Genomic DNA, 26134 nt, shown 5'->3' with positions numbered 1-26134 from the left:
TCATAGAGAGGGTCTCCAGCCCCCCTACACCAGCCCTCCAAGAATTAAACATGCCTCCCTCAACCAGTGCCACCAAGACTGTTCTCATCTGTGAAAGTCCTTGCATTCTTGAGCCAGAAGTCATACTTCCGAAGCATTTCTCCATGAGTCCCACTCCTGTTGCAAAGTTTCACTTGTAATCACCACCCTGGGTAAACCCACACGCTCAGTCAGAGAATATTACTTCCAAGTGCATGCATGGCTGTTTCTGTGTGCTGTGCTCAGTCGCTCAGTTGTGTCTGACTCTTTGCAACCCCATGGACTGTAACCACCAGGCTCCTCTGTCCATGGGATTTTCCAAGCAAGGATACTGGAGTGGGTTGCCGTTTCCTTCTCCAGCGGATCTTCCCAACCCAGCAATCGAACCCTCGTCTCCTGCATTGGCAGGTGGATTCTGTACCACCAGCACCACCTGGGAAGCTCCAAGTGCATGCAAGAAATCTTCCAAATCTTAAATATGGGTGCTATTCCCCCCAAATGCTTTTAAGAGCATTAGAACTAAACAGAGTGCATCAGCTGGTTGATAAGGATTTGCTGAGAGTGTAGGTGTGAACTCCAGGTTTGTGAGCAGACCCCCAGGTCAGCCACACCTCCATTTTACAGAAAGGGAGACTGAGGCCCAGAAAGCGGAGACTCTGACTTGGTGCAGTGATGAATCCGGGATTCCGTGATTTACCTTCACCAAGCGATGGAATTGATCATCAAGAGTGCAACCACCAATACCGTGTATCTTCTGATATGATGCTCAGAGAAGGACACAGCATCATTTTTATCACAGTCCTGCCACCAGAATCTGATTACAAGGAAATGTCAGACAAACCCAATCCTAGACATTGTTCGGAGAAGGCAATGGCAAGCCACTCCAGTACTCTTGCCTGGAAAATCCCATGGATGGAGTAGCCTGGTAGGCTGCAGTCCGTGGGGTCGCTAAGGGTCGGACACGACTGAGCGACTTCACTTTCACTTTTCACTTTCACACATTGGAGAAGGAAATGGCAACCCACTCCAGTGTTCTTGCCTGGAGAATCCCAGGGACGGGGGACCCTGGTGGGCTTCTGTCTATGGGGTAACACAGAGTTGGACACAACTGAAGTGACGCAGTAGTAGTAGTAGTAGACATTGTTACAAAAGAACTAAGAAGTGGCCTGCGATTGATCAAAAAGGTCAAATTCATGAAACACAAAGATAGGCTGAGGGATTGTACCAGACTGAAGGGCACTAAAAAAGACGTCAGAACGAAGTGCATGAACTTCCCTGGTGGTCCAGTGGTAAGACTTCGCCTTCCCGTGCAGCGGGTGTGGGTTCCATCCCTGGGGGCGGAGCTGGTATCTCACATGGCATGTGGCCAAAAAAACAAAACATAAAATAGAAGCAATATTGTAACAAATTCAATAAAGACTTTAAAAATAGTCCACATTAAAAAAAAACAAAAACTAAATGCAGCTTGTGATCTCAAATTGAATACTGGACTGAAAAAAAATAGCTTGCTCTGAAGGATAGTTTGGGAACAACTGGCGACTTGAATATAAACTGTGTTGTTAGATGCCAGTATTGGATCACTGTTAAATGTCCTGCTTTTGATAATCATACGGTGACTGTGTAAGAGAATGTCCTTAGATTCGAAGCAAAGAGGTATAAAATCTGAAATTTACTCTCAAACTGTTCGAGGAAGGGGGGAGAGCAAATGAGGCAAACTGGCAAATTGACAACTGGTGAATCTGGGTGAAGGGTATACAAGACGTCTTTGTCCTATTCTTGCGACTTCTCTGTAAGTTTTAAATGATTTCGAAACAGAGAAGAAAGTCTGCAAATTAAAAGTCGTGGTTTTAAGTCTCCACGTTTCTAAGAGGATAAGTCTGTGCACGCATCTGTGCTCAGAGCTCAGGGAGTCGGAAAAGTGAACTTGTTCCTTCAGACTGCTTTGGGGTGTGACCTGGGCTTTAGGGTGTGTTTAAGGTCTGGGGATGTGGTCAAGGCCGTGGGGGCGTGGCCAAAGTTTCAGGCGCGGCCAGAATGAGGGGCCGGTCATATCTTTGGGTGTGGACAGATTTTTCAGAGGTGTGGCCAGAGTCTACCAATAGGGCCTGAGAAACTCAGTTCCCAAGGGAGGGGGTAAATCTGTGCAGAGAGCGCCCTCTTATGGCTACTCTGAAGTGTGGCCTCCACTTTTAAAAATCCAGCCGCTTTGTCGTGTCCGACTCCTTGCGACCCCACGGACTGAAGTACACCAGGCCTCCCTGCCCATCACCATCTCCCGGAGCTCACTCAAACTCCTGTCCATCGAGTCGGTGATGCCATCCAACCATCTCGTCCTCTGTCGTCTCCTTCTCCTCCTCCCTTTAATCTTCCCCAGCATCAGGGTCTTTTCTAATGAGTCAGTTCTTCACATCAGGTGGCAAAAGTATTGGAGCTTCAGCTTCAGCATTAGTCCTTCCAGTGAATATTCAGGACTGATTTCCTTTAGGATGGACTGGTTGGATCTTCTCAAAACCACATGTCAAAAGCATCAATTCTTCAGTGCTCAGCTTTCTTTATAGTCCAACTCTCACATCCATACATGACTACTGGAAAAACCGTAGCTTTGACTAGACGGACCTTTGTTGGCAAAGTAATGTCTCTGCTTTTTAATACACTGTCTAGGTTGGCCATAGCTTTTCTTCCAAAGAGCAAGTGTCTTTTAATTTCATGGACACACTTACCATCTGCAGTGATTTTGGAGCCCAAGAAAATAGTCTGTCACTGTTTCCACTGTTCCCCATCTATCTGCCATGAAGTGGTGGGACCAGATGTCATGATCTTAGTTTTCTGAATGCTGAGTTTTAAGCCAACTTTTCCACTCTCCTCTTTCACTTTCATCAAGAGGCTCTTTAGTTCTTCTTCACTTTCTGCCATAAGGGTGGTGTCATCTGCATATCTGAGGTTATTGATATTTCTCCAAGGCAATCTTGATTCCAGCTTGTGCTTCATCCATCCCAACGTTTCTCATGAGGTACTCTGCATATAAGTTAAATAAGCAGGGTGACAATATACAGCCTTGATTTACCCATTTTCCTATTTTTTTTATTTTTATTGGAGGCTAATTATTTTACAATATTATATTGGTTGGTTTTGCCATACATTGACATGAATCCGCCCCGGGTGTACATGAGTTCCCCCTCCTGATCCTTTCCCTATTTGGAACCAGTCTGTTGCTCCATGTCTAGTTCTAACTGTTGCTTCCTGACCTGCATACAGATTTCTCAAGAGGCAAGTCAGGTGGTCTGGTATTCCCATCTCTTTAAGAATTTTCCAGAGTTTGTTGTGGTCCACCCAATCAAAAGCTTTGGCATAGTCAATAAAATAGAAGTAGATGTTTTCCTGGAACTCCCTTGCTTTTTCCATGATCCAACGGATGTTGGCAATTTGATCTCTGCTTCATCTGCCTTTTCTAAATCCAGCTTGAAAAAAAAATAAATAAATCCAGCTTGAACATCTGGAACTTCACAGTTCACAAACTGTTGAAGCCTGGCTTGGAAAATATTGAGCATTACTTTGCTAGCGTGTGAGATGAGTGCAATTGTGTGGTTGTTTGAGCATTCGTTGGCATTGCCTTTCTTTGGGATTGGAATGAAAACTGACCTTTTCCAGTCCTGTGGCCACTGCTGAGTTTTCCAAATTTGCTAGCGTATTAAATGCAGCACTTTCACAGCATCATCTTTTAGGATTTGAAGTAGCTCGACTGGAATTCTATCACCTGCACTATCTTTGTTCGTAGTGATGCTTCCTCAGGCCCACTTGACTTTGCATTCCAGAATGTCTGGCTCTAAGTTGGTGATCACACCATTGTGATTATCTGGGTCGTGAAGATCTTTTTTATACAGTTCTTTTGTGTATTCTTGCCACCTCTTCTTAATATCTTCTGCTTCTGTTAGGTCCATACCATTTCTGTCCTTTATTGTGCCCATCTTTGCATGAAATCACTCCTTATTTCCCTCTAACTCCCTTCCTTCTGCCCCAGGCAATCCCTAATTTCTGTCTCTATAGATTTGCCTATTTTGGACATTTTATATAAATTAAATCATATAACATGTGGTCTTTTATGACTGGCTTCTTTTACTTTAGCATAGTGTTTCTGAGGTCCATCCATTTCTTTTAATGGTCAAATAATATTCCATCATATAGGAGTATTGCATTTAATTTACCCATTTATCCATTTTCATCTGACAGACATTTAAGTTGTTTCCACAAATCTTTGTGTGGAAAATTTTTTAAAATTTTACCTTGTTATTTTTGGCTATACTGGGTCTTCATTGCTACACAGGCTTTTCTCTAGTTGTGGCAAGCGGCGGGGGTGGGTCCTCTCTAGTTGCGGTGGACTCTCATTGCAGTGACTTATCACGTTGTGGAACAGGGGCTCTAAGCTGTGCGGGCTTCAGTAGTTGCAGCTTGAGAGCTCAGTAGTTGTGGCTCCCGGTTCTGCAACACAGGCTCAATAGTTGTGGTACATGGGCTTTCTTGCTCCAGGGCATGTGGGATCTTCCCGGATCAAGGATCGAACCTGTGTCCCCTGCATTGGCAGGCAGATTCTTTACCACTGAGCCACCACAGAAGCACTTGGATGTATGTTTTTAATTCTCTGCAATAGGTCGAGATAGGCATGGAACTCCTGGACCATATGATGACACTTTTTAACATTTCGAAGAGCTACAAAACTATTTTCTGCAGCAGCTGCAACATTTTACATCCTCACTAGCCATGCCTGAGGCTTCCAGTTTCTTCACAGCATCTCCAATACTTGTTATTGTCTGTCTTCGGAGGAGGGAGCGCTGCACAGCTCGTGGGATCTTTGTCCCCAGACCAAGGATGGAACGTATGCCCCCTGCATTGGAAGCACAGAGTCTTAATCACTGGACCACCAGGGAAATCCTAGTGTCTGTATTTTTTATTATAGCCTTCCTGGCAGGTGTAGAGTAGGATCTCCTTGTGGTTTCGACTTTCGTTTCCCTAACTGATCGTGTCTTTTTCAGTATCTTTGCTTATCATCACTTCGTTTGTATCCACTTTGCAGCTCCATGAACTCTTAATCAGTTTGCCATATGTGATGCAGATATTTTTAAAGCATTATCAATATCCTCAGAGTCCATCTTTTCCCTTTGCTGTGTCTTACATTTAATGCTCAACATTACCACTCACGCTTTCATACTATTATCACAAGCAATGCATTCCCCAGGTAATACAGTGTACTTACTGGTTTTGCAATTTTTCTTACTTGGTATAAAAAAGGAGGGAATGGCCACTCACTACAGTATTCTTGCCTACAAAATCCCATGGACAGAGGAGCCTGGAGGGTTAGTCCATGGGGTCGCAAAAAGAGTGGCCGTGACTGAGCACACTCGTGTAAATAACATTGTGTTATACTAACTCCTCTGCACTTGTTGTTTTTTGGTTTTTTTTTCCTAAAGTCATTGTGTTAGTTTCCTGTTGCTGCTGTAACAAAGGAGCACGAACTGAGTGGCTTAAAACAACACATTTCTCTCACCATCCTGGGGACCAGAAACCCCAGATCAATGTGCTGGCAGGGCTCCGCTCTCTCTGAAGGCTCTAGGGGAGTGTCCTTCCTTGCTTTTTCCTAGCTTCTGGCTTCTGCCAGCAATCCTTGGCTTATACATGCGTCACTCCAACCTCTGCCTCCATCGTCACATGGCTTTCTCCCAGTCAGTATACCTGTGTTTGCGTCCCAGTTTCCAGTCAGATTGGATGTAGTGTGTGTCCACTCAGTCGCTCAGTCGTTCTCGATTCTTTGTGACCCCGTGGACTGTAGCCCACCAGGCTCCTCTGTCCACGGGACTTTCCAGGCAAGAATACTGGAGTGGGTTGCCATTTCCTCCTCCAGGGGATCCTCCCGACCCAGGGATGGAACTCGCATCTCTTGCGTCTCCTGCATGGTCAGGTGGATTCTTTACCACTGGGCCACCTGGGAAGACGGGATGTATGGTACACCTCATCTGAACTTGGTTAAAGCCTACAAAGCCTCATTTTCTAGATAGGATCCATTCACAGGTTCCAGGGGACACAAAAGGGGGAGGGGGACTATTCAACCCACTAACACTCGTTTTTACGATTCACACAATTGGAATGTGTGTAACATTTCATTCATTTGGACTGCTGTATGGAAATCCTTTGTGGAAGGATACCACGATGTATTCATTCCTTCTCCTGATAATGAAACTTGCCCGGTCTTCCGTTTTCTCCATTTCCGACAAGGCTGCAATTAATATCCCTGAACCTGTCTCCTGGAGTTTTTTAGGGCAGTATTTTTCAACCTGCCCAACAAGATCCATTAGTGGGTTGTGAAATCAATTTAGTGGGTTGCAAACACAATTTTCCCTTTAATGAAATGAAATTAACTAGAAGATACGAGAGCGCATGCGCATAGATGGGGTAAGGCTTACCCCGTGGAACTGTTTCAGGAATGTCATGTCTCCATGTGAGCAAAAGTGTTTACAAGCCACGGCTCTGAAGGACGTAGCCGGCAATGGACTTGCCCTGCCAAGGCTTTGTTGTGTGTTGTCAAATTACTCTCAAACCTAATTTGTCCACTTACACGTCCATCAACTCCTGGTCAACACTTGGCTTGGTCAAAACTTTGAATTTTTGCCAGGCCAGTGGGTTGTTGCCATCCTGCTTCCTGGAGGTGGAAACTGAGGCTCAGAGAGAGCAGGAGCTCAAGGAGCTGGAGGTGGACCCTTCCGTCCTGACTACAAAGACCCAGTCTTCATTTAGTTTGAGACAAAATTCAAAGATTCCACAAATTAAGGATTCTCAGGTTCTAAGAGATAAGGGATGGGGGCTGAGGAGGGAATTAGGGTGCGATGGGGGCCTCAGATCTCATACTAAACCTTCTCCCTCTCCTTCTACCTCAGTTTTTGAGAATTCAGTGAGAAAATGTAAAGCCTGACTGACACACAGGGCTCGACAGAGAGTGTTTAATAAATGTTTTGTTGTTGCTCAGTCACTCAGTAGTTTCTGACTCTTTGCGGTCCCATGGACTGCAGCACGCCAGGCTTCCCTGTTCTTCACCACCTCCCGGAGCTTGCTCATGTCCATCGAGTCGGTGATGCCATCCAACCATCTCATCGTCTGTGATCCCCTTCTCCTCCTGCCTTCAAGCCTTCCCAGCATCAGGTCTTTTCTAATGAGTCAGCTCTTCGAATCAGGTGGTCAAAGTATTGGAGCTTCAGCTTCAGCATCAGTTCTTCCAATGAATTTTCTGGGTTGATTTCCTTTAGGATTGACTGGTTTGATCTATTATTATTATTACTATTATTCTCTGATTAGAAATTATCTGTGCTTAGTCGCTTCAGTCCTATGCAACTCTATGCGACCCCATGGACTGTAGCCCTCCAGGCTCCTCGGTCCATGGGGATTCTCCAGGCAAGAATACTGGAACAGGTTTCCATGCCCTCTTCCAGGGGTTCTTCCCAACTCAGGGATTGAACCCAGGTCTCCCGCACGGCAGGCAGATTCTTTACCGTCTGAGCCACCAGGGAAGAAATTCTCTAGGTATGGGCATATTTGTAATCAGAAGTAGGCCAGTCTCCTGGCCGGGGCGTGGCCAGGAAGCCAGGGGGCGTGGCCTGGATCCCTTGAGGGACGGAGGGATCGTCAGACCCACCAGGGCCCAGCGTGGCCGCCCAGCGCGCATCCCTGGCTGGGTAGCGGCTATAGGCGAAGTAGGTTGGGGAGAAAACCGCGTCTCTCCAGACCTGCTCTGGGCAGCTGCTGCAGTCATGAGCCCCATCTTCCCGCCTCATCCCCTGAGGACCCAGAAGCCCCCACCACCTCCTTTGGAAATCTGAGTGTCTCAGTTCCAGCCTGATTTTTCTCAGGCCCCTGCTTACGGGGACCCAGGAATTATGTCACCGGATTCTTGCTCCCTCAGACACCCTCCTCCCAACTCCTGCTCTTAGGGGATCCACGGGTCTGGGCACGCTGTGTTCCTTCTCTGGGACAGAAGGCACTATTTCCCTAATGTTTCCTCCTAGAAGGTTCAGCTCTAACCTTTAATCCCATGCCACGACCAATGACCCAAACTTTGACCCACGACCCAGGAAACCTACCTCCCAACACCACTCCCCTTTGCGGTCTGGGTAGCTAAACTCCCAGCCCCACCCTCGCCCCCAAACAAAAGTCCTAGATTTCCCCCCAACTCCTCCTCCATTGCTAACTTGGGACCCAGCCCCCCACTCCTCCCCAGAAAGGACCCAGGCATCGGACCTGCGATTCCCACGCACCCAGGAAGTCCTATCGCCACCCACCAAAGCCACCCCATCCGGCTCTCCTTTGGGGATCGGACGTGAGAAACCCCATCTCTAAGGAACCCAGGTGCCAGAGCCCCCAGCCCCCGCCCCCTTGGGGCACACGGGTACCGGCAGTCACCTCCCCCGGTTCTTCAGGGCCCGCCCTCACCTCTCCAGCCCCGTCCCGCCCCTACCTGGGGCTGGGCAGTGCCGGGTCTTTCTCCGCGGGGCCCCGATCCCTCCTCCGGCATCAGAGGGACCCATGGCTGCGGCGGCCCTGCGGGGACGACAGTGGGGAGAATCCCGAGCGTTCGGCCGCGCGGTGAGGCTGCTGCAGCGCCTGGAAGAACAATGCGGGGACCCCCGGCTCTCCTCGAGTCCCCCCTCCCTTCGGAACCTGCTGCCCCGCACGGCGCAGCTGCTGCGCCAGGTGGCGCAAGCCCGGGGGGAGGCCGGCGGAGGCGTCCCCCAGGGTCCCGGGGAGGCGTGGGACTTTCTGGTGGTCTATCTGGCTAACCTGGAGGCCAAGAGCAGGCAGGTGGCGGCGCTGCTGCCACCCCAGGGCCGAAAGATCGCCAACGACGAGCTCTTCCGGGAGGGCTCCAGACTCAGGTGAGCCCTTGCGCCGGGACAAAGGTTGAGATCGTCAGTGGGGTTCCCTCAGGCTCCGAGCATTCTCCTCCCTCCGACCCGGGAGTCCCGATCGCAAGCCCTTCTCCGTGAAAGAACCTGGGAAACTAAGCCTTCCAGGTTTTTTTCCTTCTTTAGGCATGGAGACCCTGAGCTCACCATGTCACCGTCTTTCTTGGCTCAGAAACGGGCTGTTCGCCCCGAGGATTTAGACACACAGTACGGAACGTGGGGACCCCAAGAAGCTTCCTGCATGGAGAGCACTGGAGAAAGAGCTCTGATGCCCCCATCACCAACCCTGCCTGGGACACTCAGAGCCTGTCTTTAATTCCTTGTGTGGCTAGCTCAGGATCTAGGGCTTTTTTTTTTTTTTTTTCTTCCTTTTTGTCTGCAGGCTGCCTGCTCTGAATTTCCAAGAGAGGGCTGTCGAGTGACAGGGGCAGAGTTTTGAGGTCTAGAGCCAGAACAAGACTTGGAATAGTAGCTCTCAACCCCAACAGGCCCCCAAGCCCTTTCTTTAGAGCAAATATTTCGTGGTGTCTCTTTAAATCTATCCTGAAATGACATACATCAGGTGAATAACCTACCTACTCATAATTCTTTTTAAAAAATCACTATAATGCCCAAATTGTAGTATAAGGGAATGATCAAAGGAATGTTCTTTATAATAATAAAATTATTTATATTTGGAATGAAAATGCCAAGGCACTGTTACAGTTACTCTGGAAGGCAGAACTGACTGGTTCTTGTACACTTGTACCTGGGGAAAATAATCATCCATTGCTGAACAAAACAGACTTCCCTTGACACATAGGATAGTGAATTTCTATAAAATTCAGTATCGATTTTCAGTGTGCAAAAAATGCTTATGTAGGGTTAGAACTCTGCTTTCACTGCAGAGCCAGGATTTGATCTCTGGTCGGGTACCTAAGATCCCACAAGCCAAGGGGTGTGGCAAAAAAAGAAAAGCTTATGTAAAATGGAATTGGACTCTAAGCTCAGATCACTGTAACTGGATTTTCCATCTTCACAAATGTATGATGGGACATTGGAAAGTTGAGTAGAGGGTGGGTAAAATCTTACTGGAGGAGATAGTCCCCCACAATCTAGCCTCAGGCAAATTTCTAGAAGCTCCTTAAAAGGGTAGTATAACTCCACTGAGCACCACTGTTCTAGATTCATTAGGTTCTAGAAACTAGGAAGCTTAGGGACTCAGTGAGTGGCTCAGTGGATTTTCTAGAGTCGTGAGGTCCTAGCAACTCTTTGATGGAGATTCTAGACCAGGACTTTCCACAAAAATCTAATGGAAGCCACATATGTAGCTTTTCATTTTCCAGTAGACATATTTCAAAAAGGTTTTTTAGGCAGGTGAAATGAATTTCAGAAACTTTTAAAAATTCATTATATCCAAAATATTATGAGCTCAACTTATAATCAATAAATGTAAGGTGATGCTTAATGCGATAACTCACATTCTTTTTTTTTCCTTTTGCACTAGTGAAAGTCACTCAGTCATGTCCAGCTCTTTGCAACCTCATGGACTGTATGGTTCATGGAATTCTTCCAGGCCAGAATACTGAAATGGGCAGCCTTTCCCTTCTCCAGGGGATCTTCCCAACCCAGGGATCAAACCCAGGTCTCCCACATTGCGGGCAGATTCTTTACCAGCTAAGCTACCAGGGAAAGGATACCCACTGCACTATTCTGGACTAGAGAATTCCATGGACTATATTATCTATGTGGAAAAGAGTCGGACATGACTGAGCGACTTTCACTTTTGCACTAAGTTTCTGAAACCTAGTGTGTATTTCACATTTAGAGCACATTTCAAGTTGGGCCAGTCACATGTGAATAGTGAGTGCATTACAGATTGTGGGAAGGGAGGGTGCTTAGAAACTATCAAGGGTTTCCCTATAAAAGGCATCAAGAGTCCAACAGACCTGGAGGCTATTAATATAAAATAATAAGAACAGTAACTAATTAACATGCCCTGAATGCCGACTGTATACCAGGTTGTGCCTGGAATCTTATGTGCTCATAAGATGGGTAAGAATCCTCACCCCCCACCCCACCATGAGGCAGGGGCTGTACTTATCCTGTATTTATACCAATTTCACAGCTGAGGAAACTGAGGCTTGAAGAAGAAAAAAGGAACTCGCCAAAAATCACAGAACTAAGTGTCAGAGCTATCCTATGCTGCTCCCACACCCTGAGTGTTTCCTCAGGGAGGCAGTGAGCAGGAGGAAGCCCAGGGGTCCACCATCCAGGGCTGCTTAAACCAACAGGGAGTCTCCAAGCTCACACTGCCCTAAATGGCCCCAGCCCCAGTGCTCCCCACATCTGACTAGGCAAGGTTTCGGTCAGAGGCTGGGATTCGTTTGCTGGGGGTGCCTCGGATACGAGGCGGTACCTCCCTTTCCTTCACAGATGGGGAGAGGGAGGTCCGCAGAGGGGACGCCTCAGAACTGTAACAGATGGTTTCAGATCCGACTTCTATCTGCGCGAACATCTTAGAGGCTGGGGGCCTCGCCCCTGCGGGTGGTCCCCCCGCAGAGGGGAAGGGTCAGCGGGGCTCCCAAAGTCAAGTCCAAGTCCTCAGAGCCCACCCCCGCAGGCGGCAGCTGGCCAAGCTGGCCCTCATCTTCAGCTACATGCACGCGGAACTGGATGCGCTCTTCCCCGGGGGCAAGTACTGCGGACACACGTACCAGCTCACCAAGGTCTCCGCCCACACTTTCTGGAGGGAGTACTGTGGAACCCGGTGAGTGAGCGCACACCCCAGGACCCCTCAGCGGCTACAGCCCCATCCTGCCCCTGACCAGAGGCCCAGGAATCAGGCCCCCAGCCCTTCCTCCTTGAGACCCAGGAGTCCAGCCCCACTCCTTCCCAGGAATGCTCCCATGCTAGGCCCCCAGAGGCTTCATTTGCATCCCCCACTCCCACCCCACCTAGATGTGTGCTGCCCTGGGCTGAGTTTGAGGCAGTCTTATGTATCTGCCACCCCGTGGAGCCAGGCTCCACGGCTCTGGCCTTGCGCTCCACCATCGACCTCACCTGCAGCGGCCACGTGTCCATCTTCGAGTTTGACATCTTCACCAGGCTCTTCCAGGTCAGGGAAGGCCAGGGTCTGAAGCCCAGACTCTTGGGTCCTGGGGGTGGAGAGGTTGGGAGCCCAGACTCCTGGGTCTGTGGGAGGAGGGACTGGGGGCCTGGATTCCTGAGTCCTGGAGGTGGAAGGGCCTGGAATCTTCTATGTCAAAGATATTCCTGAGGCCCATGGTGGGTGTGAATGAGGCGTCTGTGTTCTTGGACCCCGGGAGGCACTAGGAACATGGGCAGCTTCCTCAGCCCCTCCCTGACCTCAGCGCTGCCCCGCCCTAGCCGTGGCCAACACTTCTCAAGAACTGGCAGCTCCTGGCAGTCAACCACCCGGGTTACATGGCCTTCCTCACATACGACGAGGTCCGAGCCCGTCTGCAGACTTTCAGAGACAAGCCAGGCAGGTAAAAGGGCCAGGCCTCGTGAGGAGGAGGCTGCGGGGGTTGCAGGGTCTAGATCCTGGGCTGGGGTGTCTGGGTGACCCAGACATCCTTCAGAAAGTAAGAACTGAAGGGCTGTGGTACATGGGACCCCAGAGATTCAAGAACTCAGAGGAAGAATGCTGAGTGCCCCTGCAACCTAGGTTGTCCTGGGACCACCTCAACCCGCCCACAGTCCAGCAGCTAAAGGGACAATACCCCTGGTCCAGCAAAGGGACCTGAAGATCCTGCCCTGGGATCTGTTTCTCACAGGTTAGAACCCACAGATCTGTTAAATATTTTGAATATGACCTCCCACCTGCTGGGAAACCAGACACCTGAGTCCTTAAAGTATTTCAAGCCGGAAGTTTTGAGCCATTGGATCCCACTAGAGGGCTAAAAATTGAGGGACTGAGCTACCTGGAACACCAAGAGGTTAAAGGAATAGGATGTCAGATTCCCAAGTCTTTGCAGGACAGAGGTGCAGGCCCCCCAAGATGGTATGTTAGCACTTTTCCAGTTGCACTTGAGACTGGTGTAAAGGGAAAGAAAGAGGGATGAATCAATGGCCATAATCGAAAAGACCAGGTGTGGATTTCAGGAACAGCTGGACCCAGGTGCTCAAGAGCTGTTGTCAGAAATCAGTTCCTGTCCCTCCAAGCTTGCCTCTGTGCTGGCCTCATTCTCAGACATAGTCTTTCCTTCTGGTGGCAAATGCTTTCCAGAAGCCACAGCTGTACACCCTACCAGCTCAGCATCCCCTATAGAAATGGAGTGCCTTGCTCCTATTACTTCCAGCAAAAGTCCCAGGATTGCCTAAACCCAGTGACGGTGGAGGAGGAGCTTAACAGGTAAACACCCCCAGACATTCCCTACAGTGGTGGACAGGGACCTAGTAGTGCCTCTTTTGCCTAAAAGGTAGGAAGTTTATGAGGGAGCAAGAATTTAGACACCTGGATTCCCAACAGGGTGAGGGGCCGGGAGGTTCCAGAGGGTCGGCGGTGACCACTCCCTCCCCCATCCCTTCCTACCTCTTCCTCCAGCTACATCTTCCGGCCCAGCTGCACTCGCCTGGGGAAGTGGGCCATCGGATACGTGAGCTCAGATGGCAGCATCTTACAGACCATCCCTCTCAACAAGCCCCTGTTCCAGGTGCTCCTGGAAGGACAGAAGGAAGGCTTGTGAGTCACCATCCTGGGAGGGTGGGTGAGCATGTCTGAGAGCACCGGGTTCACAGACAACATGCATCTGACAACGTAAAATTGCAATACTCCAGTGTTCCAGCAGGTGGCAGGCAAAGGTGCAGGAAGGGACGCCTTTTCGGTTCCCACACAGCTGCCATGTTAAGCTAGCAGCAGGTCCAGGAGGAGTGTGTGGTAGCTAGGCACAACCCCAGTTGTCCCCTTCCTTGGACTTGCACTCAAGGCTTTTGCTTCTAGATATGCATGTCCTGTTCTAGAATCTAGACTGTGAGAGCAGAAGAACTGAGCAAAAAGCTAGACTGGGGTTTTCAGTCTGTAATCTTGGCCGCCCCAGGGCCCCTCTTTCAGAATCTGATTTGTGTGGGACAGGAAGGGTGAAAAAGTAGACACGGTTCCTGGGGTCTCACCTCGGAGGTTTAACCCGAGCCTCCTTAGCTAGCGATCGATATACTGAGATAGATAACGGATGGATCTATGATAGATAGATAGGAAGAAAGAACAGATGGACAGATAGATTAGATAGGCAGCTAGACAGGTAGGTAGGTAGATGGATGGATGACATTGGATAGATAGAATGGATGGATGGATGGATATAGGGAGATAGATAAGATGGAGGCTAGGTGGATTCGATAGGCAGCTAGATAAGTAGATGGATGGATGGACAGACAGGCAGATATATGCAGTTGTGTGTGTGCTAAGTCCATTCAGTTGTGTCCGACTCTTTGCAACCCCATGGACTGTAGCCCACCAGGCTCCTCTGTCCATGGCATTCTCCAGGCAAGAATACTGGAGTGGGTTGCCATGCCCTCCTCCAGGGGATCTTCCTGACCCACAGATCGAACCCACGTCTCCTGTATCTTCTGCCTGGCAGGCGGATTCTTTACCACTGAGCCACCGGGGAAGCCGGTATTTCTGTTTAAAGACACCTAGTTTAATATCTTTCGTTGATACATTCCCTTTGAACTTGTGGCCAGCAGCACGAAACTCCGGCCTGAACCAAGCTCATCTCCCACACGTATTTTCTCCAGGAGGCACATGTTAGCCTTCCTGTGCTAAGCAGCACTAAACAGCACTTCAGCACTCTGCCCGGGGGCGTTGAAACCAGCGCAGTTACCAAGACAGAGCACTAACATGGGGCGCTGCACAGACTGCGAAGAGAACACGTTTATAATGAGAGCTGAGAGGAAAAGGCCAAACGCTGCCTGCTTCATGCTCAGCCAGGAGCAGGCCTGGCTGTGAACGACCGGGAAAGTGCCGCAGGGAGTACTGATTTTGAGGTTCCAAGTACAGTTTAGCAAGTAAGCAAGTCTGCACATACAAAATCCACAAGTAATGAAAATCCACTGGGGGTGTGTGTGTGTGTTTATGGAAGCGCGTCTGCTCAGTTGCTCAGTCATGTCTGACTCTCTGCGACCCCATGGACTGCAGCATGCCAGGCTTCCCTGGCCTGCTGTATACCTTATGCTATATACTCTAAGGCACTGAGTTCCAGGTCAGATTTCAGTGGAGGGTTCCAGAGTTAAAATTAATGTGAACACCATCCATCAGGTTTAACCCCTCTGATCTATGTACATGAGTCCGTGCATGCATGCACACACACAATTCTAGAAACGGACAAGTCAAGAGAGAGGTGGGGAGGGGACACCAAGCTCTGCCTCACAGTGAGACAGTTTTCTGGGTCTTTAAACACTGATCCTAGCACTTCCTCTCTCACTGGGTGTTTATGTGTGGGGACTGAGTCCTATGTGTTCTCTAAGCACTGTCTTACTTGATCCTCATCACCCATCTTTAGCCTAGGCATGATTACGTCCATTTTACAGAAGAGAAAACTGAGGCCAGTGAGGCAGAGTGTCCAGTACTGGTCACTTATGACTTGAATGGGAGTCTCAGGGTGTGCAGAGCCTGGGGTATCCAGGAGCCGGTCACTCACACCCGGCCCACAGCACAACTGTGTGGCCTCAGGATTGTCTTTCTCATTCAGAGACCCGGTCACTCTCTGTGAAATAGGAATAGTGTAAAGAGACCAGGAGGTCCTTCCAGCCCCGTGGGCCTAAGACGGTAGGATCTGGTCACTCCTGCAATCTGTGACTCAGATGCTATTATGGGGACTTCCCTGGTGGTCCAGTGGATAAACCTCCACACTCCAAATGCAGGGGGTCCAGGTTTGATCCCTGGTTGGAGAACTAGATCCTGCATGCTGCATCTAAGACACGTCATAGCCAAATAACTTTTAAAAAGAAAGGTGTGGGGTGAGCTGTGAAGGAAGCTGGTTTTGCAGTTTTAGGGGAAAAAAAGATGCTTTCACGCTGGGGCCTAAAGACTCTAGGACGAGTGAAGTTCTGGGAGGGCTGAGCCTGAGGTTTGATGCTTCCTGGTTCTCATGCATCTGGGCTTTCCAGAGCTGGAGTCCTTCTATGGGGGTCTGAGGGGACAGTTTGCCCAAGTCCCCATTTGAGGAGAAGGGAGGGAAATATCCCCAGGCCGGCCATGTATTTGGGACAGCCGCTCCAGGATAGGGTGGGGGCACTGGATGCCGCTCCCCCCCTCCCCGTACCCACCTCCTCCCTTCCCCCAGCTACCTCTACCCAGATGGGAAGAACCACAACCCGGACCTGACCGAACTCTGCCACATGGAACCTCATCAGCACATCCACGTGTCGGAGGTGAGGCCCAGGCCCCCACCCTGGCTCACCCGCCCCCTACCCACACTGCACCGCAGCTCAGGGATCCTCTCCCATGAGTCAGGCCCCAGACTCCCAGAAGCCTTCAGGTTTTGTGCTGGCTTGGTGGCCTGGAGTAAATTGCTTGATGACCTGGAGTAAATTGCTTGACCTCTCTGTTCCTTCTCTGGAAAACACTGCCCCTCCTGCCTCTTACCCCGGGGCTTTCCTGGTAATGAAGCCAGGAAATGATACTGCTGAGATAATCAGGGCAGCTAATGCACTTTGTGCATTCACCAGTGGCAGCTTTTAGTCTTCCAGCCATCCCCAGGGGTGAGAGAAATGACAAACAAAATTTTGAGTATGAGTGTATCCCATGGAGGGACTTCCCTGACAATCCAGTGCTTAGGACTCTGCACTTCCACTGCAGGGGGGACACGGGTTGGATCCTTGGTCAGGGAACTAAGATCCCACACTAACTGCCATGCAGTGCAGTCAAAAATTTAAAAAAATAAAATTTAAGGTGTATCCATGCAATATTTGGGATACACTTAGATCTCAAAATGTATTCACTGTTCATCTGAAAATCAAATTTAACAGGGCATCCTGTAGTTTATTGGCTGAATCTGGCAACCCTGAGTGTAGACCAACCCCAGAGAACAAGTCTGATAACAAAAGCACATGTAGGAGGCAGCTGGACACACAGCCTTGAACCTGGGAGAGGGTTCAAGGCTGGTGCTTAGGTTCAGGACTCACTCCCAGTGGCCCCACTGGCCTGCTCGAGGCTGACAGCACCTCTGCTTCCGGTGGTCCCCTTCTCACCTGGCAGGAGCAGCTGCAGCTCTACTGGGCCATGGACTCCACGTTTGAGCTCTGCAAGATCTGTGCTGAGAGCAACAAGGACATGAAGATAGAGCCCTGTGGGCACCTGCTCTGTAGCCGCTGCCTGGCTGCCTGGCTGGTGGGTCTGACCCCGCCCTGCCTTTCCGCCCCGTCCCCAACCCCTTTCTTCCAATAGAGCATCTCCCCTGAAGGCAGGAGGAGAAGGGGACGACAGAGGATGAGATGGTTGGATGGCATCACCGACTTGATGGACATGAGTTTGAGCAAGCTCCAGGAGTTGGTGATGATGGACAGGGAAGCCTGGTGTGCTGCAGTCCGTGGGGTCGCAAAAAGTCGGACACGACTGAGGGACTGAGCTGAGAGCATCTCCCGCATGCCTCATCGACCACATGGGGAAACTGAGGCCCAGGGAGAGCAGAGGCTTGCTCCACCTATGCCTCTGTCTTTCTTGCTGTGCACCTGTCACCTCTGCTTCTCTGTCTCCGGTTACATTATTCATGGGAAATGCTGCTGCATTGGCCCCAGTGGGAGACAGTGGTGTCTGCGGGACTGGCTACATTTAACATGCCCCGGGCATTTCGAGCCTGTAGCAGCCCCTCGCTGGGTGATCTGGACCAGTGGCTTTACCTCTTGAGCCTTATCTGCCTTCTCAGGGAAATGCGGCTGAGGCTAGTGACCCCCCCAAGGGAGGATTCAGGCCTCTGGGTAAAGGGAGCCCCTGTGGAGTATAGGTGCCTAATACACAGCTTTCCCTTTGTGATGTAAGTGTTGGCCTTAAGCTTTTGATTGGGGAGATTATCATAACAAAGACATCCCTCTTCCGGACTCAGTAACTAGCAGAACAACTAGATAAGGGACTAGCAAGCCCTGAGCCTTGAAGTTTCCCCTGAGAAAGCCCTAGGTAACTGAGCATGGAGTGTCCCGCTTCTCTCTTCCAGTCCCTGCTTCTTCCTCTTCTGCTTTAAATTTGCCAGTCAACAGTGAATGCCTGAAATCCTAGGCACCCCGCTCCACCCCCAGTAAAGGCAGAGCCCCAGGTCTGCCTCCTCTGCCCTCTACCTGCAACCTCCTCTACCCTCCAGGACCTGTGAGTAGGAAGTCTTGTTCTTCAAAGATCCCTGATGGCTGATGCTGAGAGGCGCCCGGCAGTCTTAAGAACCAAAGGGCCGGTCCAGCCACAACACTGGCCCCAGTGGTGGTGGCAGGGGGTGTCTATGGGGGGCGCCCCCTGATGAATACGTACAGGCCAGGCAAGTGTCTCAGGCATTCCTTTTGTCGCTCAGGCTCTCAGTTGTGTCTGACTCTTTGTGACCCTTTGGACTGCAGCACACCAGGCTTCCCTGTCTTTCACCATCTCCGGGAGTTTGCTCCAACTCATATCCATTTGATGGAGTCGGAGATACTATTTAACCATCTCATCCTCTGTCGCCCTCTTCTCCTGCCCTCAATCTTTCGCAGCATCAGGGTCTTTTCCAATGAGTCGGCTCTTAGCATCAGGTAGCCAAAGTATTGGAGCTTCAGCATCAGCCCTTCCAATGAGTATTCAGGGTTGGTTTCCTTTAGGCTTGACTGGTCTGATTTTCTCGCAGTCCGAGGGACACTTCGGAGTCTTCCCCAGGCATTGCTACCCCATAGCATCTCTACCGCGAAGCTGAGACCCACGTAGCCCTGTCTTCCCTGGGTTCCTCCCAACCTCAGGCGGCCCCCTTCCCACCCAACAACTCTCTCCATCTTTCTCTCCTCCTCCTCTCTCTCCGTTTCCCTCCCTCCGTCCTCCCCACATCACTCGGTGGGGGGTAAAGGCCCCTGTTGTCCCAGGGGACGTGGTGGGAACAGGGAGACCCTGATCATTTCACTCTTCACCTCCCCCAGCGCTCAGACAGCCAGACCTGCCCCTTCTGCCGCTGCGAGATCAAGGGCCAAGAGGCTGTGAGTATCCATCAGTTCCAAGTCAGCGCCACTGTGGAGGACCCAGAACACAGCAGTGAGGAGGAGGAGCTGGAGCAGGTGAGCAGGCCAGGCAGGAGCTGAGACGGGAAACCCTAGGGTCTGAGAGAGGAGGGGCTGGGGGTCTGGATCCTGGGTCTGGGGGAGGAGGGCTGGGGGTCTGGATCCTGGGTCTGAGGGAGGAGGGGCTGGGGGTCTGGATCCTGGGTCTAGGGGAGGAGGGGCTCGGGGTCTGGATCCTGGGTCTGAGGGAGGAGGGCTGGGGGCTTGGATCCTGGGTCTGGGGGAGGAGGGGCTGGTAACAGGCCTCTGGGGCCCCAAGGACACAAACCCTCGCCTCCCCTATGGTCCAGGGCTATGACTTTCTCTAGTATAACCCTCCCGAGGGTAGGACTTTGTCTCATTCTCCATTCTACCTCTGAAGCCTCCAAAGCGCCTGAACGGCGGGCCTCCTGGCAGGGGCACATGTAGGTGAGCAGCAAATGATGGCTCACACGCCCTCCCCACCCTCTGTCTCCCTTAGATGGCCCCTTCAGGTCCTCCCCTGCCCCCTCGGCTGGATCTGTGCCCCAAGAGCCCCAGCAGCAAAGGCCAGCTGAAGGTGGTGAGTGGGGCACTGGTCTGGGGTGGGCAGGTGGGTCCTGTTCACCCCTGGGGTCCCCAGTCTGGCCAGATGCCTAGGGGTGAAGGCCAGGCACCCATTCTTTGCACCCACTTATAGATGCCATCTGACATCCATACCTCTATGGGCTCTTCTCTTCTTCTCTCCCTTACCCCACCTCACTGGCTTTCTGGCTCCTCTTGCAGCATCCCAGGCATGCCCTGCCCCAGGGCCTTTGCACCAGCTGTTTCCTCTGCCTAGCTCTCCTTTCCCAAGGTTCGCTTTCCCATCCCCTCCATAGAGAGGCCTTCCCTGACCACCTATTGAAAATAGCGCCCCCATGGGGCTTCCCTGGACTGCCCTGGTGGCTCAGACAGTAAAGAATCTGCCTGCAGTGAAGGTGACCTGGGTTCAATCCCTGGGTTGGGAAGATCCCCTAGAGAAGGGAATGGCTACCCACTCCAGCACTCTCGTCTGGAAAATCCCACAGACAGAGGAGCCTGGTGGGCTACAGTCCATGGGGTTGAAAAGAGCTGGACACAACGGAGGACTGACACTTTCACTTTCTGGGGCTTCCCTGGTGGTCCAGTGGTAAAGACTCCTGGCTTCCACTTCAGGGTGCACGGGTTCAATCTCTGGTCGGGGACGTTCTGCATGCTATGAGGTGTGGCCAAAAAAGAAAATAGTGCCCCTCACCCCCACCCTCCCATCCCTCCAAGCCCCTGCCTGTCTGCGCTTCCCCTGTCCTTTCGCCAGGCTGACAGAGCACATAATCCATTGCTGTCTGTCACCATCAGGAGGTTGTCGTCTTCCCGAAGGTTAGGACTTTGCCTCATTCTCCGTTATGTGAACTGTGCCTGACACACAGTAGGTGCTCAGGAAACAGACATTGAATGAGCCAGTGGAATGAGTCTTCCCCACCTAGGAAGTCGAAAATGTCCCTCTCCTCGTTTTCCAGAAGAAAAAAAACTCAGAGAGGAGACTGCACCTGCCCAAACACACAGCCTGAAAGAAGAGAAAACCCTTAAACACACACACACAAAAAATCTGTTTATTTTGTTAGCAAGCCCCCACCTTGCTCTTTTCCCCCCCTGCACTCTTCACCCAAGCATTTTCCAAATCCCGGCTTCCTGGAGTGGGGGCGGGGGTAAGAGGAGGTCTCTGTTAGATTTCAGGCTGAATACACACCAGATCCAATCGATACTGGGCAGTCTTCAAACAAACAGCTCAGGAAGTCCGGGAACATTATTCGACCACAGAAAACAGGAGAGCCAGCCGGGGAGAGGGGGGCCGGGGAGGAGGGGAGGCGGGCGGTGACACCAGCCAGGGAAGCTAAAAACAGATCTCGACCTGCAGCCAAAACCAAATGGAAACAGTGAGAGGCACTCAGCCGGCTCCCGGCGGACGATGAAAGGGACACAGGGCAATGGGCCCCTCTGGCCAGATGGTCGCACCGTCACTGAGGCTGTGCCCTCCGCCCGGCAGACTCTTTCCTTCTCTGCCCAGACCCTTCCCAGTTCAAATTCCAGTCAACTCTTCTTCCTTCATTGCTTAAAACATGCTGTAGGAGGGAGCCCCGGTCTGTTATTTCCCAGCAAGGTGACTGTCATAATGAAAATAGCTCATATATGTGTGTATAACTCTTGCTATAGGCCTAGGGCTACTTTTTTTTCTTTTTTAATTTTTGGCCACGCCACGCAGCATGCGGGATCTTAGTTCCCTGACCAGGGATCAAACCTGTGCCCCCTGCAGGGGAAGTGCGAAGTCTTGACCACTGGACTGCCAGGGAAGTTCCTGGCACTGTTTCGTTTTGTTTTGATGCACCACGTCTTCGTTGCTTTGTGTGGGCCTTCTCTAGTTGCAAACAGTGGGGGCTACTTGTAGTCATGTGCCTGGGCTCCTCAGGCTTCTCTAGCTGTGGCACATGGGCTTAGTTGCTTGGTGGCATGTGGAATCTTCCCAGGCCAGGGATCGAACCCTTGTCCCCTGCACTGGCAGGCCTATTCCTATTCACCAGGGAAGCCTCTCCCTGGTGCTGCTTTTAAGGCAGTCATTTAGTTGCCATGACAACATGATAAGGTAGATGCTATTATGACCCCTGTTACATAGAGGAGTACACTGGGGCTCCAAGATCTGAAGGCCGCCCAGCTCAAGGATGTGAGAGTCAGGACGGGAACCCAGGCCCCTGGCTTCAGACTCCAGAGTCCATCCTTGTTTTCCCTGTTTGTGAAATGGGCGTGATGTCAGTCCCTACTATGTGGGTATGATGAATCCCCTGACTGGGGATGCTCCCTCACAATGCTGTTCTCCAGCAGAGAAATCCCCCTTCGGGGGCTGAAACAGTCATTCAAAGGGACCCAGACACCTTGCTGTGGCCACTGGGGACCTGTCCCATCCTCAGTGCCTACACGTGGAGTAAATGGGGGCAAGCATGGCATGGACCCCATGGGTTGTGAGGAAGTCAGCAAGATTGGGCATTTGTAACCTGAATCAGATCCCCTCCCTCACCTCTCAGAAGCCCCCAAGACCTCAGGACTCCAAGAATTAAAGCCACCGTCCTCTCCATCAGCCCATAAGGCATGGAGATCGGACCCCTCCCCACCGCTCTGATCTCCCAGCACCCCCGCAACTCCTTTCCAGCATCAATGGACTCCTTACTGTTCTAACAAAACCAGCAAGCCCACCACCCACTGTAACACTTCTGCTCACATCCTTCTTGCACTCAGACTTCTGTTCAATTTCCCCCTCCTCCAAGAAGCTTTCCCCAGTCACCCTCAGGTCTGATCACCACCCTCCTCACCCCGTCCACTGTCAGGTCTTTGAAGGACGCACAACTTTCTGGGATATTTCCTTGTTTGTGCATTGATGACTCATGTTAAATCTCTTCCTTAATAGACTATTGACTCCATGAGGACAGAGATTTTTGTCTGTCCAGTTCCTGCTGTTTCTTCAGAGCCCACAACAGTGGCTGACACACTGTAGCTACTCAGGAAATTTGTGGGATGGATGGATGAATAAACAAATGAATAGGTAGATTGCTGGGTAGATGGATGGATGGACAGATGGATGGATGAACAGATGGATGGATGGACAGTCGGACAGATGGATGGATGAGGGGATAGAAGGGGGAATGGCTGGATGGCTGGATAGGTAGATATCTGGAATGGGTAGATAGGTAAGAAGATGGGTGGATGGATGGACAGATGGTTGGAAGGGTGGATGGACAGATGGATGGATGGATGAAAGGATGGATGGCTAAGTGAGCAGATGGGTAGATGGATGGATGGCTAGATGGGTGAATGGATGGATGGATGGTTGGAGGTATGGATAGAAAAAAATGTTTTCTATTCAAGCCAGAGGTGTTAGGGGAACAAAACAACATGGACTAGGGACAAGACCCTACCATACTGCCCCCACTCCCCCTGCTCCCGCCATCACCGTGTCACCCTTCTCCAGGCCTGGGAGATGAAGTACTGCTGCAGCTTATCTGTGAAATTTCTTAATCTCCTCCCCTGCAGGCACCTCTGACCCTTCCCAGACTTCGAGCCCCTCTTCACTTGCCAAGATTCTGGACTGAGGCCTCAGCCCCGTGGGAAGTCACCTCTAGCCCCCAGGCTGGGGAGGGAGCCCGAGGGTGAGTGCAGAAGGCAGCTGGGACCCGGGACTCCGGGGTCTGAGGGAAGAGGGGGTGGGGGCCAAAGGGGAACACTGGTTCTAGGAAATCAACATCGCCTTTAAACTCCTGCCATTGCAGAAATTCCTAAAGCGAAAGTCTACCCTTCCATCTGCCCCTGGAGGGATCCGTGAAGGCCTGGATGGCAGGTGAGGCCCCCTCCCCACCCAGGTTCCTGCCCTCAGCCTGGCCCTGCTCACCATCTTTCAGTGATATTATCTAAACCGCCTCTCTTTCCGCCCCACAGGGCACCAAGATATGCTGCAGGAAGAGAGCCCCAGGGGCTGGAAGGGGTTTATGATGAGAAATAAACTGCTGAGCCCAGTCTGTCCTCTGGTGTGTGGAGGAGTGTGGCAACCACTAGGGGGCAGCTTGGCCTAGGCAGCAGTGCCGGAGGCCTGATCCCCACCTGCTTAACCCAAGCATCTGGGGTTCCCAGAATCAAGAGTGGAGGACCCAGCTCCTCTGGATCCAGGAGTCTAGACACCCAGACCCCTTCCCTCTCAGACCCAGGAATCCCGCCCTCAGGACTTAAACTTGGAAATTCTCAGAGAATCAAGCATCAGACTGCCTTTCCTCATCATGGCAAAAAAAAAAATACTGGACCCAGACCCAGATGCTGCTGCTGCTGTCTAATTGCTAAGTCGTGTCTGACTCCTTGCAACCCTGTGGGCTGTAGCCTGCCAGGCTCCTCTGTCCATGGGATGTCCCCCAGGCAAGGATACTGGAGTGGGTTGCCATTTCCTTCTCTAGGGGATTGCCCCTGACCCAGGGATCGAACCTGAGACTCCTGCTTGGCAGGCAGATTCTTTGCCACTGAGCTACCAGTGAAGTGAAAGTGAAAGTTGCTCAGCCACGTCCAACTCTGCAACCCCATGGACTATACTGTCCATGGAATTCTCCAGGCCAGAATACTGGAGTGGGTAGCGTTTCCCTTCTGCAGGAATCTTCCCAACCCAGGGATCAAACCCAGGTGTCTCAGGAGAGACTTTCACTTTCTTTACCAGATGAGCCACAAGAGAAACCCAAGAATACTGGAGTGGGTAGCCTATCCCTTCTCCAGCAGATCTTCCCAACCCAGGAATCGAACCAGGGTCTCCTGCACTGCAGGTGGATTCTTTACCCACCGAGCTATCAGGGAAGCCCTCAAACCCAGATACCCCAGTTCTAATCCCCTTAGATGAAGTGCCCCCACGTTTCCTTGAGAGTGACACACCCAGTGTGTCCCACAATCCGTTCTCATTTCTCTCTGCTCCTTTCCTCATGGGATCCTTCTTCCAAAGTAGCAATGGAAGTGTCTCCCCACTGCATCACTAATCCAGAAGGAACCCAAGCCTCCCTCCGCCTAAGTTTAAACCAGTTGCCATCCCGGGAGCCCCCACCCTGTGCTCAGTCCCAGGCCGGGCAAGGAGGGCAACGTAGAGGGCTGCAGGAACCCGGAGCAGACAGCTGATTCAGTTGAGGAGGTCAGGGAGGGCTTCTAGAAGGAGGGAACATCTAAGCTGCATCTGAAAAGTTGAGTTAAAAGGTAATTCAGTGTAAACAGAACATGGAAGCATGAGTCACAGATTTAGTTACAAGGAACAGAAGCCTCCTCTGGGGCAGGAAGAGAATTGATTGAGAGGACTCGGGATCACTCACAGATTCCCAGAAGTGATTAGAGAATCAGGATTGGAAAGTGATCGAGAGAACACGATGGGCAGCTGGACTCCAACCATAACCCAGCCATGATCACACCACAGAGCGTGTCTGAAGGGGATACGCTGGGGCCTCAGTGACCTCTAGATGTTGGTCATCTCTCTGCCTCTGCCACCCCAGAATAGGCTAGCTGTTGCATGGAACAAATCACACCGAAACTTTTTTTTTAATATAATTTTATTTATTTATTTAGGGCCGCGCTGGGTCTTCATTGCTCTACACAGGCTTTCTCTAGTTGCGAGCGGGGGCCGGGCTTCTCATTGCAGTAGCTTCTCTTGCTGCGAAGCACGGGCACTGGGCACACAGTCTTCAGTACTGGAAGCACGTGGGCTCAGGAGTTGCGGCTCGTGAGATCTAGAGCACAGGCTCAATAGCTGGGGCCCAGGGGCTTAGTTGCCCCGAGGTATGTGGAATGTTCCAGGACCAGGGATCGAACCTATATTCCTTGCACTGGCTGGCGGATTCTTATCCACTGCGTCACCAGGCAAGTCCAACACAGAAACTTATTTGTGCCCAACAGTAAGGGTTTCCGGTGGTTCTGGCTCAGGGTGCGATCGAGAGTGCTTGAAACAGGGCAGCTGGTGACTGGACAGACATCCCTCTGCTGTCTCAGACCTCCCCACGTGATCTCCACGCTTGCTAGTTTGGGCTTCCCCACAGCATGGCTGCCTCATGGTAGTCAGAGTGCTTATATGGTGGCTGAAGTCTTCACAGAAGATATTCCAGTGACACAGACAGAAGTTACATGCTTTTTTCTACCTAATCTCAGAACTCATGAATGAAGTATTCTTTTTTTTGGTCAAGCTGCATCTATGATGCGGTACACGGGCTTTCTCTAGTTTCAGTGCTAGGGCTTAGTTTCCCCTCGGCATGTGGGATCTTAGTTCCATGACCAGGGATCAAACCTGTATCTCCTGCATTGGAAGGCAGATTCTTAGCCACTGGACCACCAGGGAAGTCCCCAGTTCTGCCACATTCTAATGGTTAGATGCGCAGATTTAAAAGGAGGGGACATGTTTAATAGATCGACCCTCACCTCTCAGT

The 26134-nt window shown here is 51.1% G+C and overlaps 1 protein-coding gene across 1 annotated transcript; it reads left to right on the top strand.

The window, feature by feature from the left end:
* Positions 1–8497: 8497 nt before the first annotated feature.
* On the top strand, positions 8498–25263 carry CBLC (Cbl proto-oncogene C). The gene is made up of 12 exons (XM_055411910.2): positions 8498–8930; positions 11563–11709; positions 11901–12057; positions 12330–12451; positions 13510–13647; positions 16244–16331; positions 17158–17289; positions 19044–19178; positions 19642–19722; positions 23238–23353; positions 23474–23541; positions 23640–25263. The coding sequence occupies exons 1-11, from the start codon at positions 8581–8583 to the stop codon at positions 23481–23483; spliced, it is 1476 nt and encodes a 491-aa protein (XP_055267885.1). The 5' UTR covers positions 8498–8580; the 3' UTR covers positions 23484–23541; positions 23640–25263.
* Positions 25264–26134: the final 871 nt, after the last annotated feature.

This window comes from Moschus berezovskii, chromosome 22 (assembly GCF_049115385.1).
Source record: "Moschus berezovskii isolate FMDL1 chromosome 22, NW_MosBer_1.0, whole genome shotgun sequence".
Classification (NCBI taxonomy): Eukaryota; Metazoa; Chordata; class Mammalia; order Artiodactyla; family Moschidae; genus Moschus; species Moschus berezovskii.
This window is presented reverse-complemented; position numbering and strand designations above follow the sequence as displayed.

Coding starts and splice junctions, on each gene's coding strand:
- CBLC (XM_055411910.2), top strand. CDS start 8,581: ATGGCTGCGGCGGCCCTGCGGGGACGACAGTGGGGAGAATCCCGAGCG. Junction 11,710..11,900: donor AGGGAGTACTGTGGAACCCG/GTGAGTGAGCGC, acceptor CACCCCACCTAG/ATGTGTGCTGCCCTGGGCTG. Junction 12,452..13,509: donor TTCAGAGACAAGCCAGGCAG/GTAAAAGGGCCA, acceptor CTCTTCCTCCAG/CTACATCTTCCGGCCCAGCT.